Source organism: Diabrotica undecimpunctata, chromosome 3 (assembly GCF_040954645.1).
Source record: "Diabrotica undecimpunctata isolate CICGRU chromosome 3, icDiaUnde3, whole genome shotgun sequence".
In the NCBI taxonomy this organism is placed as follows: Eukaryota; Metazoa; Arthropoda; class Insecta; order Coleoptera; family Chrysomelidae; genus Diabrotica; species Diabrotica undecimpunctata.
Genome location: NC_092805.1, coordinates 160307562 through 160328303, shown reverse-complemented (window position 1 = coordinate 160328303; position 20742 = coordinate 160307562). Strand labels below are relative to the sequence as shown.

At 33.9% G+C, this 20742-nt stretch overlaps 1 protein-coding gene across 2 annotated transcripts in view; it reads left to right on the top strand.

The window, feature by feature from the left end:
* The window catches only part of Ac13E (Adenylyl cyclase 13E), a 45620-nt gene that overhangs the window by 3925 nt on the left and 20953 nt on the right, over positions 1-20742 (top strand). For both annotated transcript variants that reach the window (XM_072527353.1, XM_072527354.1), the window contains exon 3: positions 19168-20360. In XM_072527353.1, coding sequence (XP_072383454.1) covers positions 19168-20360 — 1193 coding nt within the window. The remainder of the gene's footprint in view (positions 1-19167; positions 20361-20742) is intronic.

Below are 20742 nucleotides of genomic sequence, written 5' to 3'. Positions count from 1 at the left end.
TACTGACTTTTCCAAAGCATTTGATCGGGTTAACCATGGGGTCCTCTTACCAAAACTAGGGGCTTAGGATATTGTGGATCCCCCTTTTCAATGGATTTCGGAATTTGTTAGTGGCCGTACGCAAACAGTTAACTTGGGGAGTGATACCTTATTTGAAATAGCAGTATCATCAGGGTTGCTGCAAAGCTCCCATTGTGATCCTGTTTTATTTTGCTTGTCTCTGGTCAATTTAGTACAAAAAATCAAAAATTGCAGTGTTCTTATGTTTGCTGATGATGTAAAACTGTATAGAAAAATTAAATCCTGGAATAATGTTGTTCTATTACAGGAAGATCTTAAATCTTATGATTTGTGCAGTTTATGCAAAATGTCATTTGGGAAACGGAAAAAATCGATTTTTTAAAAATCTGTACGCCATAGAAAAAAATGTTTCAAATAAAAAATATAGCTGAGATAATTTTAAACAAAATTGTTTATTAACACTTTTTGTGTAGAATGAACCGTTCTCTCAGAAACAACGCTTGAAGCGACCGGTGATTTTGAATGTCAGTTTTGAATGTCAGAAATTTGTATCAATTCGATGGTAAAAATTTGATATCTTTTGATAAGAGTGTCCTATCGACAAAAATCAAAATGCGTTTTAAGGGTGAAGGGTGCAGCTTTCGTATGCAATTTTTGTGTTTTGCCGCAGATAGTCAGTTTTTATAAATGATTCTCATGAGATCAATCAAATTTTATTTGAATCATTTTTGGGGTCCCAAAATTACATTCTCAGCAAAATTCAGCTTGTTTGTAGATTTTTAGGGGTCAAATCTCTGACGACTGCACTAAAAATGATATTTAGCAACCTTTTTCTTCTTTTGGCATCACAACACTGGCTGTGTCTTTGCCTGTCTGGCTATGTCGTTCCATTCAGACCTCTCTTCGTTTTGGTCTTACTATAGGAGCCTAAGGACCCTGTTACATGAGCGATAATGTTGTCATGCTAGCAGCGTTGCTTTAGCGTCAGCCCAACCGGACAATGGCACTACCATGAAGTAAATTATACGAACGACATTGCCGCCGGCGAGCCCGTATTAGGCTCGTTGCACACTTCCGTCTTTGCAAGTAGCGAGTACGCCGCGGGTAACAGAGCACACTTGAGCGGAGCCGCTATGTGCAAGCTACTAACAAGTGACTTACAAGCAACGTGGGCTGGGAGGACGCCAGACGTGACGCCGCGAACGTGGCTTGGCAGTCTGTGCTAGGCAATCAGCGAGTACACATTAACCGCGAGATGTTTGTTAACGTGAATACAGAACTGTTTTGCTGCTGTTAAAAACCAACCTGCCATATGGGCCTAACTAAGGGATGCACCCACATACTTCTTTCTTTTTATTATATAAATACTCATACACGGTAAACGCAAATGCAAACACGTTGCCTGTGATTATCCATGTTGATTGGGAGGTGTAATGTGACTTAAGACGCCGAGAAACTGCTCAATTTGTATTAACGAGAAACAAACAAGCCAGGCGCACGCAGCGTGTACACTACTTGCAAAGACGCAAGTGTGTATCGAGCCTTATCCCGACGGCAAGCGTTGTTAGAGCTGCTGGTCATGTTAGTACCGTGCAGTTCACGCGTTGACAACGCGACACAACAGCAGTCACGTATTGTCTTCTTGATGTGCCTATCCGTTACGAATGTAGACGATCATCATGGCAATCTTTATCTTATCTGCAGCAGCGCGGAAAAGCCGCATATGTGTTGTATTGAACCAGATTGTGAGGTTCTTTAACCAAGATGTTCTTCTTTCTGGACCTCGTTTTTCAAATATTTTTCCTTGCAGGATGGCTTGAAGGAGAGCTGTAGTCAGCTGATATATAGTTCTATTTCGTATTCATACGCTTTTTCTTGAATCGTTCTTAGTATGAATATATTGTCTGTGGTGGCTCTATTTGGTCTGAACCCAGTTTGATAATCACCGAATCTAATAGTCCAAGATCCCAGAGCGATCAGACATAACTTATTTTCACACAGATGAAACCTTAGAGTCTCAGTAGCGTCTCGCGTGCTTTGAATACCTGCGTATATTTATGAAACTTGCTGAGTGACACCTGGGCAGTTATCAGGTGAGAAAGGTAACTAAAAATAAGAGCTATTTAACTTAAATTTACATAACTGATTTTTATACATATTTTGTAGAATATTATTTTGAAAATACTGTAATAAGTGTTAGACACTTGTCATGGACAAGAACTTTTGTCAGACGCTTTAAAGCTCCATTAAAATTAAATGAACTTTACTTACTTTTACATGTCTGATTTTTAAATATGTTATTAATGGAACTATAATAAAGTTATATTTAATCAGTCAGACAAATTAAAATGACCAAACATCCCTCAAACACAAAAATTAGTTAACCAGAAGTATGAGCGCGAGAGTGCTGTGCGCATGAGCCTCAGAGTAAAAAATTCAAATACCTACATTAAGAATACTTACTGTTTTCTATCCGATTAAATATTTTTGCATCTCTATTTTAATATGATGAACTCTAGCATTAAGATAAATATTAAAATAAATTAATGCATTGAATATATTTGGGATAATTAAATAAATCGGAGCAATTTGGTTTCATAAGAAATTATATTTACTCTTTATTGTTCTGAAGCTATTTTCTTGTGGCATTTTAATAACGTCCATAAACGTACTTTAACCTTTAATTGTGGCTTATTCCCATTTAAATAGTAATTATATTTACTTTATTGTAAAAGGATACTAGTTAGGATAATTAAAAAAATAATAATTTTTGTAAAAAATCTTCAACTGGGATTGATTGAAACAAACATTTTTCATATTTTAATCATCATATTCATTGTCGCAATTATTACAATTTTCATCATTCAACCAATCATGATGCTGCTCATCCGAGTCATCATCTTCATCATTATCAGTTATGTTGTTGCTGGCTGGTTCTTCTGCAAAAAATAGTTCAAAGAATTAAAAAGCAGAAAATCACAAACATAATAAATTCTAAACCTGAAATCAAAGTATAATACCTGAAGTTTGAAGGAATTCACTAACGTTTGCTGGTAATTGGTCACCATTAAACCAATGGAAGTGATATTGGTTTTCTTCTAATCTCTACCCATTGTGTTCAGGAGTTAAAATGGTTGGTTGTTTTACATTTGCATTATTCCATATGATAAAATGTAATTAGCACGGCGGATGTTTACCCTTTTTAAAAAAGACAAGAATAAAGTCACATCCAGTTAGAGCGTGAAACCCTGGAAAACTTCTACATAAAGATGGTCCCAAGTACTCGTAAACCTTTGTCAAATTAATGTATCTCTGGTTATTTCCGGTGCCTGCGTTTAACCATACATTCGAATCATCATTTTTTAAATTATGCATATATCGTTACATAATTATCGCAATCTCAGTATCAGAACATCTAATAACAAAATTTGCTTTAACGTATACATTACCAATATGAAAAACAATTTTAGTGTCAGCTTCTTCATGTTCAGGATCAGGACACGATAAATTGTCATCAACATTCGATAAAACTGTATTATTATCAACGATGTAAGAATGACAGTTTAGAATTAACTAATATCCGTTTATTCTCAATAAATGGCACCATTTCATCAGATGTCCAGTGTTGAATAAAAAAATCAACGAGGGCCTGTTTGAAATTGATATTTTTGAGTTCTTGCGAAAAATCTGACGGTCTAACTTGATCGGAACCAGAAATGCTGAAATCTAATTGAGTAGACTCATGACGAAGGCCTCTTTCGTAGCCTTTGATCGAAGGAGAGAAATATTGATCAAAAATAACGTAGAGTGAAACAGATTGTGAGTTAAAGAAGGAGAACCGAGTTATAGACGTCTCACTCACTCTGAAATGCAAGCACAGCACTCGAGCGCTCATACTTCTGGTTACCTAATTTTTGTGTTTGAGGGATATTTGGTCATTTTAATTTGTCTAACTGATTAAATATAACTTTATTATAGTTCCATTAATAACATATTTAAAATTCAGACATGTAAATGTAAGTAAAGTTCATTTAATTTTAGCGGAGCTTTAAAGCGTCTGACAAAAGTACTGGTCCATGACAAATGTCTAACACTTATTACAGTATTTTCAAAATAATATTCTAAAAAATATGTATAAAAATCAATTATGTAAATTTAAGTTAAATAGCTCTTATTTTTAGTTACCTTTCTCACCTGGTACCTGCCCAGGTGTCACTCAGCAAGTTTCATAAATACGCAGGTATTCAAAGCACGCGAGACGCTACTGAGACTCTAAGGTTTCATCTGTGTGAAAATAAGTTATGTCTGATCGCTCTGGGATCTTACTCTATAATAATCTATTATAGATATCTAAGAACAGAAAGAATTTTGTATACTACATTGAGCAAAGTAATTGGCCTATAATTCTAGCATTTCGTCTTATCTACTTTCTTATAGATTGGCTGTAAAAGAGCAACTGCCATTTCTCCCACATTTGATCTTTGGTCCATATTAATGTTATTAGTATTGTTCTGAAGCTATTTTCTTGTGGCATTTTAAATTAATTACTATTTAAATGGTAATAAGCCACAATTAAAGGTTAAAATACGTTTATTGACGTTTCAATTTCCACTTCGAAGAACGATTTCCGAAGTGGAAATTGAAACGTCAATAAACGTATTTTAACCTTTAATTGTGGCTTATTCCCATTTAAATAGTAATTAATGTTATTAGATAACGAATTCTTCCCCACAGTTCTGATCATCCGTTTTTAATAATTCTGCCGAAATTCCACCCGTCCTTGAGGCTGTATTATTTTTTAATTGCTTCATTGCATGTACCACTTCTTCATAATTCTTAAAACTCAAATAACAGCCTTAGTAAAATTCTCGCAAATAATGTAAAAGACAGAATGACAGTGAATGACATGAATAAACAGTTTCAATTATCAAAAAAGATACCTCTAAATAAAATTTTAGTTTTGCAATTTTAGTGTTTGTCTAAAACGTTTTCTCTTAAGAAAAAATGGATCTTTATAATTATCGTAGCACGTACGATTGGTATGTCTGCTCTTTTATATTTTCTTAAAGTAATTTTTAAATCGCAAAAAGCAGAAATATAATTTATGGTTGATATTAAAAATACTCTTGTAGTTTTAACATCTTATAAATATCTGTAGAACCAGACATGTTTATTTTCATACTTTTGTGTACAAAACCAGACACCGATATGATTGATTTTATGAACTTTTTCATGCGTGAAAGTATAATGATATGTTATTAGATGCGCGCAACGTTATGGAAAGGAAAATCCAATTGGTCTATTTTAACATCATTCTATTTTAATATTTTTATATATTTCAAAAGGTTTTAGACGATTGCGAAATGATTCTCAGGGTTAAATGATCAAAATAGCGAAAAATTAAATTGATTTTACCGGGAGTGTAAGATAAATACATATCTTGAGGTTATTCTACTGCGCGTCTTTCTTTAAAATAGAGTATTTAATACTCATACCTTTTAACGCTAACGATTTAACAAAAGAAGCACGCAATAATGTCGTAACTCACAAAAAATAATGAAAAAAGGTATAAAAAATGGAAGACAATTCTAAGTACTAATTTCTGACTTAGGTCATCATCACTACGGTAAAGACAAGGTAGAAAAGATCAGATTAACTTGAGAAATAATCACTATAGAAGCAATGCAACTATTATGTGAAATCATAGAGAAAGTTAAAGCCACAAAATGGATGCATTGCTTTATATTTGTATTTGTAGTGGTTGGATTACATTTTCCTGTACAGCCAGCACCTGCAATATTGAAGATATTCGAAGTATTTTTATCCAAGACCATGGAGGGCTCCATACATTGATCTTATTAGTATGTGTTTTTCCACATTTTGGTGAGGTTGAACATAGCGTTTCTTTCTATTCGTCTGTATCTTCTTCTTCTTCTTTGTCAACCATTTTCCATCCAATTGCGTCCATCTTTGTCTATTTTGCGCCAATCTAATCCACTGTTTACCTGCCACTGTTCTTATGTCATCTACCCATCTTTTTTGAGGTCTTCCCATGCTTCTTGTCGTCGTCCTTGGTCTCCATTCTAGAATTCTCCGTGTCCACCTGTTGTCATTATATCGGGCTACGTGACCTGCCCAGCGCCATTTAATTTTTGTAATTTCTTCCACAATATCCCTAATCTTCGTTCTACGTCTTATCTCGGTGTTTCTAATCTTGTCTCTTAGTGATATTCCAAGCATGATTCGTTCCATTGCTCTTTGCGTTGTTTCTAATTTTTTAGCAGATTTTTTGGTAAGGGCTACTGTCTCCAAGCCGTAAGTACAAACTGGTAGTATGCATGTGTTATACACCTTTTTCTTTAAGTTTACAGGAATGGAGGTGTTTTTCAAGATATATGCTAATTTGCCGAAAGCGCCCCATGCCAGTTGTGTTCTTCTTTTAATTTCAGCATCTTGATTTGGTTTTCCTAGTTTGATAACATGACCTAGATATACATAATGTTCAACATTTTCTATGGTATGATTTTGTATTGTTATATTTGTCTGGTCTCGGCTCAGTATTTTTGTTTTGCTGTAGTTCATTTTTAAGCCTACCGCTCCTGAAACTGCATTTAATTGTTGTAACATATCATTTAGTTCTTGGATATTATCGGCTATTAAAACTATGTCATCTGCGAATCGCAAGTGGTTTAAGTATGATTCGTCGACGTTGATACCCTTATTGTTCCATTCTAGTTTCTTAAAAATGTCTTCTAGAGCAAGGATAAATAGTTTGGGAGAGATGGTGTGTCCTTGTCTTACTCCCCGTTGTAGTCTTATGGGATTAGTTTTTGTGCTTTCGTCCAGCTTTATCTGCATGGTGGCATTTTCATATATGTTTTTAATTATGTTAGTGTATCTTGAATCTATACGTGCATTTTCTAGAGATTCAAGCACTGCCCATAATTCGATGGAATCGAATGCTTTATGGAAATCGACGAACGCCATATGAATTTAAACATTATACTCGTTGCATTTTTCTATCAGTGTTTCTACGGTGTGCAAGTTGTCTATGGTACTAAAATGTTTTCTGAATCCAGCCTGCTCGATAGGTTGATAGAAATCGAGCTTATGTGTTAGGCGGTTGGTTATGATTTTAGTTAGTAATTTATACAGATGTGAGAGCAAGGATATTGGTTGGTAATTCTAGATGTTTGCTTTGTCTCCTTTCTTGAATAGTAAAATGACTTCGGAGTTGTACTATTCTTGAGGAATCTTTCCTTCATCAATTACTTTATTAAATAAAATATTTAATACCTGTTCTATTTTTCTTCCACCAATTTTCAACATTTCGATTATAATTTTATCCTCTCCCGGACATTTATTCGTTTTTAGTTGATTTAGGGCTATTCTTATTTCATAGTCGGTTATTTCCGGTTATTTCATAGTCCGGTATTTCTTCTGAGCCGGTGTTAATTATTGTTCGTTCAGTACGTCGTTGTTGTGGTTGTGTATTTGCCGAGTATAATTTAGTGTAGAATTTTTCAATGGCCTCGCTTATTTCCTTTCTGTCTCGGACGGTGACGTTTTTCTCATTTTTTATTTCTATGATTTTTCTTGTGCCGTTTGAGTTTTTTGCTTTGAGTACTTTCATATTGCAGTTATCTTGTATTATATTTTTTATTAGATTGTTAGTATAGTTTCTATGATCGTTTCTAATTTCTTTCTTCACGTTTTTGTTTAAACTTTTGAAGCTGTCCGAAGTTCGATCTGTTCTGTTTCGTCTTTCTTTTAGTAGTTTAATTGTATTAGGTTGAAGTTTAGATGTTTTGGCTGTTTTCGTGTTTGAGCATATTTTCTTAACCGATGTTGTTACAGTTACTTTTATTTTATTGGCTAGTCCGTTTATATCCATTTGTCTCAGTGTCTCTACTGATTTTAGTCTTGTGCTTAGCTCTTTTTGGTATTCCGTTTGTTTTTGAAATAGGACATCGGTGGTTGGGTATCGTTCTCATTTAATAAGTTTGTTTCGTTCTACTCTCGTCTGTATTTTAATATTCGCTCTAACCAATCTATGGTCACTTCCGGTATAGAATTTGTTTAGTACTGTCACGTCGGTGCATATGTTTTTGTTATTGGAGAGTATATAGTCTATTTCGTTCTTAGTTTTCTTGTTTGGGCTGATCCATGTGCATTTACGTTGTTTAGATTTTTTAAAGAAAGTGTTGAGACAAAATAAATTTTCGTTGTTTAAGTAGCCTGTTGTCCAGCCCAAAGCGACCGATATATTGTGTGTCGCCCTCTTCTTTTGTTCCAATTTTTGCATTAAAATCTGTGATTATTACGAAGTGTGATTTTTCTTGGTTCCTTGCTGTTGTCTACCTATAAAGTAACTTCGTTACTTTATAGGGAGCTCGTTTGTTTATCAGGAACGCTACACCGCCTATGTGATGATTTTCTACGGAGTTTTTCTGGTATAGGTGGTGACCAGATTTTAAGATGGTACATACTTCTCCTGGTAAGCGAGTTTCACACAGTCCAATTATATCCCATTTGATATTTGAGAGCTCATGTTCTAGTTCGTCATCGTCTGTATACGTCATCGAATTTCCTGTTCACTATTGCCGTTTTTGTTTATGGCACTGTCTAAATAAATACAACTGTCCACTTCATATCTAATAATGTTCTGAGTTTTAATTCTTTTCTTGTTGGCTTTATCGATAATTATTACTTTTTTCTTATTGTTATTAATTCGTAGTCTATGTTCCTCACTAATTCTTAGTTTCTCGAGTACCAACACAAGTTTTCCTCTCTTTGGTATCTAAACAATGTATCATCGGCAAAGCAAAGATTAGATAACTTGAATCCACGTACTGAAATACCTCCGTCTCACTTCCCTTTACGAATCCGTAAGTTATTAAATTAATCTAACTCATTATTTATTATCTGTATAAGGATTTTACTTGCATATGTTATCAATGAAATTAATCTGTAATTGTTGCCTTCTGTAGTATTACATTTTTTGTGCAGAGGAGGAACCATTATATAGGGTAAAGGGAGGAGAGATGGACCACCTTTTAGAAAACTGAAGCCTGTTTCTTTATTAAATAAACATCAGAATAGAAAAAAATTGTATAACATAACTTAACATTGGTATTTGTTTTGGTATAAGTAAAAACTAGAAATTATAATTCTTAAACCCAAAAAAAAATATAATGCACTGGCACGTTATCGGTCCATCGCTCCTCAACTGTGGAGGTGCGATGGGCCACTAGGAGTAGTAGTAGTAGTAAACTGTCTTTAATTAGCTCCCGTTGTAGACCTAAGTGGTTCCCTGTTTGTCTCATTAGGCTCTTCATTTTCACTATCTTCCTGAGTTTCACTGCCTTCGTGGTCATTTAAATTTTCAGCCACACAAAAGTCATGATCTTTAAAGATCATGCGATCAACAGGACATACTCCACTAGTTCGTAAACCATTGACTGTAATTTCGTTGCTTGCTGCTCTCCCATAAGCTTTAGAAATCAAGCCAGCGACGTGAAGTTCTGAAACACATAATCTGGGGTTAGAACGAAGCAACTTTTCAACTGATTGAGTGTAGTAGCCTTTGAAAGGCTTATAGAATGATATATCCAAAGGCTGCACGCATTATTTTACAGAATCAATAAAATGCTGGAGCCATTTTACAAAGAGATCACTAATCATGTAGCCAAATCATTGTTCAATCGCATACGCTTAAATATAAGCATAGGTGAAACGTAAATTCCTGAAGCACTCGCACTGCAAACAACTGTCGTGTTGACTCCACGTTCTTCACTGGACACTGACCCAACTTGCCTTTTATCTTTTTGTTCGAGAAACTTTTGGCATTTGTTCTGCAGTGGTGACACCCGTTTCGTCAACGTTAAATATGCGAGTTGCATCAATATTATTCTCATTTTTCCAGGTCAAAAAAGACATAAACATTCTTTTTATTGAATCTCTTTAGTTTTAAATCTAGAGAATCCGTCTCCAGTTTTAAAATGTGATCAGCTCCTTCTCCACTGCTGTTGGTAACACACTGCCTTGGCCAAAAGCCTTCGTTTCTTTATTTGCCCTTGACATCGGTCCTCTTAAGGTGACGGAGCAAGGTATGCTTAGGGACTCAATACTAACTGCAGCATTCATTTAATCCCATGTCTCCATTACGAAATGTTTGAAGAGCCCGGCTCATGTCATCCACATTCCAAGTCCCATATTTTCCTTTGGACATCTAAAACCCACAGGAACGGTGTGTGTAATTTATTTTTTTATTTTTGAAAATAAGTACGTCTTAAATACCCAATGGTATCTAAAATAAACTACGATTCTTAACCTAAAAATGGTCCGGCAAAGGGAAACAACTCAGTTTTATACACCTAAATACACTTTTCTTGTATTCATGAATAAAAATGGTTTGCACATACCTTTACAGATGCTGTAACCTTACGTATGGAACTAGAAAACTATACTGAAACACGATGAAATACAAAAAATTCGATAAAACAAAATCGACAAATGTGAACGTTGTAAAAATTCAGCACTCAACTCTAGGTAGTAACTAGTTCCGCTAAACGACATAAGAGCGCTCTGGCTTCCTCATAAAGGATAAATACAGCGGTGGTACAATATTGGCGCGGTACAATTTCGGCCACTTTCCCCTATCTAGGCGGATTATGAAGGTCCTAAGTGCAATCTAAGTGATTGAAAAACATTGAATAAGAACAGGCTTGCTTTCTCCCCCGGGGAAATTAAATTATGGCTGTTGTACTTCATTACGACTTTGCTCCAAAATAAATAGTTTAAAAGTTATAAGTAGACTTCGGCAAATATGCAAATAAAAATGTAGAAAATATGCGCATAAATATGCACGTGTTTACCCGAAAATATGCAAATATTTTACAAAATATGCATACAAATAAATAAAAAAATCGTAAAATAGTAACAATTTTATTTAAAAAAAAGTGTACATAACTAAATATTTCCTACTATTCATTAAGATTTACATTTATTTTAAGTAACTACATCATTTTTAAGTATGAATAAACTTATTTAGAATTATGGTAACAATAAATGACCAAGTGGTGTTCAAAATTTTCTAACAAAAACTTGTGGCTTCTGTCTGAGTACATATATTTATATATGGAAAAACTTCGTTCAACATCAATTGATGTAACGGGAGCATTTTTCAAACTAACCAAAACATTTGGTTCTAAATTAATTGTTTCCGAAATATTTCCAGCTAGAACACTGACTACTTCAGAAAGAATATGGTAACCTTTATTTTTTTCCATAGTAGCTTCAAATTTTGTTAAAATATCTTTTCCAATATTACCTCTAACGTTCCGACAACATAACGCAAATTCTTTTATTAATGCTGTACTTTCGAACAATGACAGTTTTGGTGATTCTAACTGAGTAATTGTTTTTTGAACAAAACTAAAATTTGATTTTATAAATGAAAGTTCTTGTTGAAGCAAGTTACTCTGAAAAGTTTGTTTAGAATCCAAAAGAGATTGGGAACTTTCATCTGTTAACGTATCAATTATGTTCTTTATTTTAACAAAATGATCTTATAGGAGATTTAAGAAATACTTTTTTGACACTGGATATCATGGTATTTACAAGAGGAAACTTTTTTCGTATTTCCTCTGCAACTCTGTTTAATCCATGCGCTACACAAGTAACATGTATTAAATCTGGGAAAAATATTTTTAAATTTTGTCCTGCTTTCACTATATAAGGAGCAGCATCCGATAAAATAAGCAGTAATTTATTAGAAGGAATAGTTGTCGGAAGAAAAAAAGTTGCTAATGTTTCTTGTATAAAACGCGAAATTGTTAAAGCATTTGTTTTCTCAAGTTGCTGGCATGAAATAAGATGAGATTTTGGTAAGGTATCTTCTTTAAGAACACCAATCAATAAATGAGCAATATACTTTCCTGAGGAATCAGTGGTTTCGTCTACAGATATGTAAAAATAATTATCTGCAATTTCTTCCTTAATATTAATTAACACCGACGAGTATAGCCCGTTCACATTATTTCTTCTTAGAGACCGATCACTTGGAACATTAAGTTTGCAATATTTTTTTAGAAACGAACTAAAATTTACATTTGCTAATTTTGAAAGCGGTATGTTTGCAGACACTAATGCGCGACACAAGTCTTCATTAAAAGTTTCTTGCTCATCTAATTTTTTTGAAGTAGATTGGAAACATTTAGCCATTGAAGTTTGATGTTTTCCTCCTATTTTTCCTTTTTTTGCAATGTGTGAAGCAGTTCTCACATGTTGGTCTATCTGAAATTTCTTCTCACATGCTATCTATAAATAAAAATAAAAACCTTTATTTTAACCCAACCTTTAAAATATAAAAATATACAAGGTGTTTTTGGTTAGTCAAATAACTGGTTTGGAAAAAAAAAACACTCGCTAAGTGTTTTAAATGCAGTATTAATCCACAAATTAGTTTTTGTTACTAACCATTAGTACATCATATAACTTATTTTAAAATTCAACAAAAGTTTTTTTTTTGTTAATTCAATTACAATAAAAATAATTGTGTTTTAGAATAGCTGACTTCATAAAAAAAAGTAAAGGTGAAAAATTTTTCTAAATACACACCATTGTATTGTACCATGGACAATTTTTTCTCACTAAAGGAAGCTATTTTTCATTTAAAAACAACCTACGAGTACTAAATTTCAAGTAAATACGTTTATTGGTTTTAAAGTTATTGTTGTTATTAACTAAAAGAATTTAATTTTTTTTAATTTTAACACCCTGTATCTCGAAAAGTAAATAAGTTTGACCCCTCATTAACTATATCGTTTTGTTCAATTTTTCGAGAAGTATCTACAGTCAAACGTTGTAAGTGTCATTTGGAAACACCCTGTATGTATGAAATATTAGATATTTAATAGAAAATATTAGATACTTACAATTTTGCCACAGACTGAACAGTAGATTTTTCCCATATCCATAGACAGCTCTTTATAAGGTTTAATCCAAGTTGAAGCACTGGTTGTTTTAGGCATTATAAAATCACAATCTTCCTTTTTGTTACGCACAACGAGTGTTTACGCTTTGAATATCAAAACAAAAATGATTTACAAATCTGAGCATCAAATTAGAAATGTTTAGGTACCTAATTCAATAAACTGGGAGATTTTGGAAAATCCCTAAATTAGGAACAAAACTATTAGCCGTTTACCTGCTGTTAAGATACAATAAATTGTAGATAGATTTGGGGATTAGATCATAAAATGCAAATGAGCGAACCCTTAGCGATTATCCAATAAATGAATGCCTCAGTGACCGAGACTTTCTAAGAATGTTGAGGGCTACTTAAATTGATCTTCTTTGAAATTGTAAATGTTTTGTACCTGTAGAGATTACGTACTTAGATCATTTCTTGATTAAAATGACTACAAAATTTTATACAAGAATTGAAATAAATTGGTATGTTTAAAAATTTTCAAATACAGTATAAAAATCTGAACTTTTATGCACTTTATGCAAACTTTTATACAAATATGCCAAAATATGAAATATTTGCATAAAATATGCACAATATGCAAAATATGCAATATGCATATTTGCCGAAGTCTAGTTATAAGCAAGGAAAGAAAATAAAAGCGATGTTTTTAATTATTTTTAAATATTTTAATTTTTTTATTAATATTATTGAAGTCAATTATTATTATTGAAGTTATTACACAATTTTTTCTGCAAAAATCAGAATGCCATCTCTCACATCCACCTCAAAACAGATCAGCCCTGGTCTATGTATTGAGAAACCGGATTTCATGGCCTTGCTGCTTTGAAGACAAAACATAGCTCTCAACTAATTATATACCAGAGTTTAGAGTGTAATTTCTGATATAAAATCATAAAAAATACTTTGTATTTAACCCTCGAGTGGAGGCACTGGTGCAATAGTGCTACCAATATTACTTTATGAGTGGGTGGCGCGTGACTATTGGGTTATTTGTTTTTATACCTCTCAGTATCTTCCTAGAAATTGTCGAGGAAGTGTTAGTTGAATTTGTGCGATTTAATTTCGTTAACGTCTTTGTCTACGGCAACTTAAATTTAATTGGATCATTTTTGATACCACGCGTCCAGTCATGTAAGTAAATTAATTTTTATTTTTTTCTTTATATAATAATATTTTTTCTGCTACTACTAATTTTAGATTGCTAAAAAAATGTCGTTTATCAGTTTCTTTGTATTACAGCGTTGCCAAAACTTACATTTTACTCTATTTTAGGGCAAAAGGACTTACGGAGGAAGAGCTTCGAAAAATTTTAGAAGATATGTTTGATATAGAAGAAATTAATGACTCAGATGACGGAGAATGGAGCGAAGAAGATGGAGAGATTGTAACCAAAGAAGACCATAATTCAGGTTCAGAGATAGAGTTGGAAGACATTGAGGAAAATGAGGCTGTTTATGCTAGTGACTCCGGTTCTGATATGGAAGTATATTCTGACAGTCTCCCTGGCGAAATCGGTAATAACTTTTATACCGGTAGAAACAAGAAAACCAAATGGAGAAAAACTAGTTACCATTCACAAACTTCCAAGACCAGTTCAAAAAATCTTTTAAAAACGAATCCTGGTCCGAAAGGGACTGCAAAAAACGTTCCCACCGAGATTGAGGCTTTTTTGAAATTAATTGATGATAGCATTATAAATGATATGCATTTTACAAATCTGTATATTGAAAAAAAGAGAAAGGGGGTTAATTATAGCAGAGAAATAGCAGTTAAAGTTACAAGTAAATCTAAAATGATGGCTTTGTTTGGATTATTGTTTCTAAATGGTACTAAAAAAGGAAGTCAGACTAATGTCCAGGAACTGTGGACAAATGACGGAACAGGTTTGCCAATTTTGAGGGCCTGCATGAGCTATAGGCGGTTTCAATTATTGCTGCGATGTATAAGGTTTGACGATAAACAAACACGAGAACAACGTAAAAAATTGGATAAACTGGCGGCAATTACAGTATTTTTAGACAAGTTTCAGACAACTGTAAGAAATATTATAATCACAGTTACTATGTAACCATCGATGAAAAACTGGAACCTTTTAGAGGACGATGCAGCTTTATCCAATATATCCCGAATAAACCGGCCAAATACGGTTTAAAAATTTTTGCGCTTTGCGATGCCAAAACTTATTATACCAGTGCTTTTGAAGTTTACTGTGGCAAACAATCTGAGGGGCCCTACTGTAAATCTAACTCTCCATCTAATATAGTAAACAGCCTAGTTGCGCATATAAAAGGTACTAATAGAAATCTGACCACCGATAATTGGTACACCAGCTATCCTTTGGCATGTTCACTTTTGAAACAAAAAATTACAACCATTGGTACTCTGCGAAAAAATAAATCAGAAATACCTCCTGAGTTTTTGCCCCACAAAGATCGTGCAATTGGATCTTCGTGCCATGGTTTTCAAAAAGAGGTGTGTATGGTGTCTTACGTTCCGAAAAAGTCAAAATCTGTAGTATTACTTTCTACTATGCATGATGATGGAAAAATTGACGAAAAGGAACTGGAAAGCCGGAGATAATTCTTGACTACAATAAGACCAAGGGTGGCGTCGATACAGTCGACCAATTATGTGGGGAATATGCTGTTTCGCGAAACACCTGAAGGTGGCCCTTAGCATTATTTTATGCTCTTTTCAATGTTGCTGGAATAAATGCCCAGATTTTATATAACAGTAACCAAAACAACGCAAAAAGGCCAAGAAGAATTTTTCTTAAAAATTTATCATTTCAACTTATGAAATCTCACTTAGAGAAAAGGTCTAAAATGTCGTCGTTACCTTCAGATATTCAGTTATTTTTAACGACTTACAAACCTAAAGAAGAGGCACAAAAACATGATGTACCAAGAAAAAAGCGGGGACGTTGCGTCATATGTGGAAGACAGAAAAATAAATTTACGTCACAAGTGTGTGACAAATGTGATAATTTTGTCTGTCAAGAGCACAGTGGAACTACGATTACCTGTCACCGATGTAAAACCAATTTAGTGGAAACTGATGAAAGTGACTAACTTTTTATGTTTACAGTGTTTGTTTATTTGTTTGCTATGTAAAATATTCGTTTAATAAATATTTAAAACAATTTCCTAAAACTTTATTTACTTATAAGCCATTTAAATAGTTCTAGAACTTTAATTTGCTGCTGGTAGCATATTTGCACCACGCGTCCACTCACGCGATAATTATAGACGCGTCCGCTCGAGGGTTAATATTTCATATTATCACACCCCAATAGGGGACGCTGGTGTTCAGGTATGAAGACTACGCCTATACATATGATACTGTTTATGGATAAAACTGATTGCGGTATTTTAAAAAATGTCGTGTCTAATGTACACCGATTAAACTAAACAAGAATTAACTATCAAAGTGCTTAAGTGTAAAGTCTTATATTAATTCAGTGTTCTAGGTTTTATTTCTAATAACATTTTTAGAATATAGATGCAGTAACAACAAACAAGTGTCGAAGGTTTAAGTTTTTAATCTAAAAATATATAGAGATAGTTCCCTCGGTTTGTTTTTTAGACCTGGAAGTCATTAATCTGCCCACACGCTATTCTATAACTCAATAGTAATAACAGTTGTGCCAAACACGTTATAAACTTGAATATAAATATTTCAAAACTTTCGAGTAGATTATTACACGAGGTTATTTTCATAACATACTGGGTGATAATCGGTTGCAGTTTTAATTATTATTGGTTTATATTCAGGACTTTAGTCCGTTCAGTGTCCCATAATTTATTTTATGGTGGACTCGCGCCGCTCTCCTCCTAGGTCTTTTTTATTTCCTATTGGTCTTCTGCCCTACATTTTACTATCTATGGAGAACGAGCGAACTTCTTCTTGGCAATATGTTATTATTTATCCTCACTACATGACCAGACCATCGAAATATCTGGAGTTTAGTCTTGGATTTTTTTCAGGTAATGTTTCCGTCACAAAATAATATCTTTCTTCTCTTTCTATAAGAATACTGTTCCTATTTCTTTGTATATATTTAACGTTTGCAATGGTACACGTCGTGATATTTTGGGTATCAAATTGTCGGAATCTATTTCGGTTGCGACTTTCTTTAATGTTGAAATTTCATTTCGGAGAAAGAAAGCATGGAATTTTCTTCGAATAGCATATTTAATATCCGCTTCAAGCTTGTTCTTCTTCTTCTTTATAAGAAATTCTGAGTGTTCATTGGCGGATTAATACCTCTATGGAAGGTTGTCATTGAGAAGAATGATGCGCATACCTTGGGTGGATAGAGTTCGAAACGATGACGTTTTTAAGAGAGCCGGCGTGGAAAGAGAACTCTTTGAATTAATTAAAAAACGCAAGATTGGTTACCTTGGGCACATATTGAGAGGAGCAAAATATGAAATACCACAGTTAATCCTACAAGGGAAGATCGAAGGTAGGAGAGGAGCCGGCCGCAAACAATTATCCTGGTTAAGGAATATTAAAGAATGGACAGGAATACACAATACAGGCGAGCTGTGTCACGCCGCCAAGAACAGAATTCTAGTAATGAGATAGTCGCCTACGCACTTTGGTGTATGGCATGTTAAGAAGAAGGAAGGTTGTCACTCCATCTTTTGCGCGGTCGTCTGAACTTCTTTTGCCGATTGGTGATTTATCTCTTGCTATTTTGACGACACGGATCTCATCCATTCTGCTTTTGTGGTTATTCCATTCTTTTTTTCTATTTTGTGTCCATTCATTTATACACTGTACGTTACATTTTCTTCTAATGTCTTCACTTCTCTTTCGATCTCTCAGCGTATTTCCTGTAATTCTCCTCAGTGCTCTCATCTCTGCCGTTTCCAGTAGCCTTTGCGTTGTGGCCAGTCTATTTGCTTTTTGTACTTGATCGCTCACTTCTTTGTCCGGGTCTCCATAGCTAGACAGTGTAATTCCCAGGTATTTTATTTCCATTACTTGTTCACTACTGATGCCATCAATTTCTATTTTACATCTGGTTGGTTCTTTGCTGACTACTATTGTTTTAGTTTTCTGAGATGAGATTGTCATATTAAATTTTTTTGCTCTTATGTTAAATCTGTGGACCAGTCTTCGCAGACTATCTTCATCTTGGACTATCAATATTGTATCGTTTGCGTAACAGAATATTTTTATTTCTTTGTTTCCCATTCTCTATCCTCTTTCTTTGTTAACGCTTTTGATAATTCATCCATGATTAAATTGAAGAGCATGGGGCTCAATAAATCCCCTTGTCTTATTCCGCTGCCTATTTGTATAGGTTCTGTAAGTTGTCCATCTATTCTGACAAGTCAATCACACACAGAAATGCTGCTCTATTATACTCTAGTGATTTCTCAGTAATTTGCTTTATAACGAATATTGCATCTGTACACGATCTTCCACTACGAAAACTCTGTTGTTCATCTGCTAAACTTATCCTCTGAGTTATTAGCACTTGTAAAATTTTAGTTGTAAGTTTTAGGTTAGTATTTACCAAGTTTATACCTCTGTAGTTTTCTGGCTGTTTTTTATCTCCTTTTTTGACTGAAAAATACCAGATCTTGTGGATCTGATATATCGGCATTCCAGAGTTTATTACAAAATTTGTAATATATGCAATAATTTTACCTCTTACACATCTTCACGTAAATTTAATTTTGATAAATTTAATTATTTTATTTAATTTGAGCATACAGTATGTATATTTTGCCTTTTTGTTATCCATACCCCACATATTTGTTTAGAAATTTCTTAGCGCTAGAGAGAGAAAGGTACTATATATAATTTTTTAAACTCTTACAAAAATATTTTTATACTCCACTGGAAGACCAAAAATAACTCAGAATGATCATCACCATTTCTTGGAATTTAGTGTCTACAATTTTGAAACTAAACTATAGTAGATCCTTCTAATGTTTGGCAACGATGTATTTCTTTCTATTTCCTACAATTCCTACCACCAATGCTAACCAGAAATTAGTTTAATATCACTTCGATATTTATAGATTCTCTGTTGGTATCACATATTACATATCGCAATATAAATAATCTTAAATTAAAAAAAAGCATTTTCCATATGATAAAAAAATATTTATCAAACATTTTTGTTTCAGGTACGCTCTGATATATCTCACTGTGATTTCCACGACGTGGCTAACATATTTCCTAGTAGTCGGCTTTTTGGGAGATGATCGTCATTGGCATTTGGTCTGCAGCCTCATTGTGGTACTAATCTTCTGCTTAGTTACGTCCCTCTTTTTCACATACACTAAAACATTCGATAAGAACATGGTTTCGTTAACTTCTGGTTTAGCCGTACTCCTCACTGTGTTGAGTTTAACATTCCTAGTTGTTGTACAACTGTTACCTGTGGGAAATTTCGCCCTGTGCATCCAAATGTTATTTATTTTATATACTCTTGTACCACTCAAGCTTTATATCAGTCTTTTTTTGGGACTTTTTTATTCGGTAGCTTATGAGTTGCTGATCCACTTTTTGGAACCTAATGGCAACTTTAATATATCAACTTTGGGCGCAAAAATTCTCAGTCATTTCGCTATACATCTCATAGGTTTTCACATCTGTCTAATGAATAATGTAAGAAGTAGAAATACGTTTATGAAAGTCGGCCAGAGTCTGCTAGTTCGTCGACAATTGGAGCTTGAAAAAAGACTTAAAGAGAATATGATTCATTCTCTTATGCCAAAAAGTGTTGCCGATTGGTTAAAGAAAGAAGACGAGAATTTTACGAGAAGACAATCCTCAGACTCAACCAATGATATTAGATCGTTATTTCGACCATTCAACATGGACAACATGGAAAACGTCAGTATATTATTCGCAGACATTGTAGGTTTTACGAAAATGTCCGGTAGCAAAAGTGCCGAAGAATTAGTAGATATTCTCAACAACTTGTTCCAAAGGTTTGATTCTTTGTGTAAGATACACAATTGTGAGAAAATATCTACTTTAGGTGATTGTTACTACTGCGTCAGTGGATGTCCGGAAGCTAGGTCGGATCATGCCCAGTGCTGCGTCGAGATGGGATTGGGTATGATTCAAGCCATTAAACAGTTTGACCATGAGAAGAATACAGGTGTCAATATGAGAGTGGGTATTCACACTGGCAAAGTTTTATGTGGGATCGTTGGAACGAGAAGGTTTAAGTTCGATGTTTGGAGCAATGACGTCACTCTAGCAAATAAAATGGAGTCTACTGGAAAGCCTGGAATGGTACACGTCTCAGAGAAAACCGTTAGTTTTTTAAATGACGGGTACTTGTTAGAAGACGGAGAAGATGTTATGGGTAAGTGATCTGATATCATTGTTTAGGCTTAAATATGATTTTTTTTTGTATAAGTTTTTTTAAGTGAAAATTTCTATAGGCAACTTCTTCAGAAAATATATAGATTGTTTAATAATATAACAACCAATGTATAAGAGTGCAGTTACTATCTATAACATTGGGTGTTATATTGTCATACATTGGCGCCCAACGTGGGGATGGATATGTAACAATATAACCACCAATGAATAGGAGTTGAGTTACTACCTATATCATTGGGTGATAATTGTTTGCGCTTCGACTAGCTTTGCTTCTCAGGTGTAGATGCGTCTTATCTTAAATACAAATCTGAAATTTATTGTACATAAAGAAATGAATTTAATATCAACCAAAAAGCAAATCA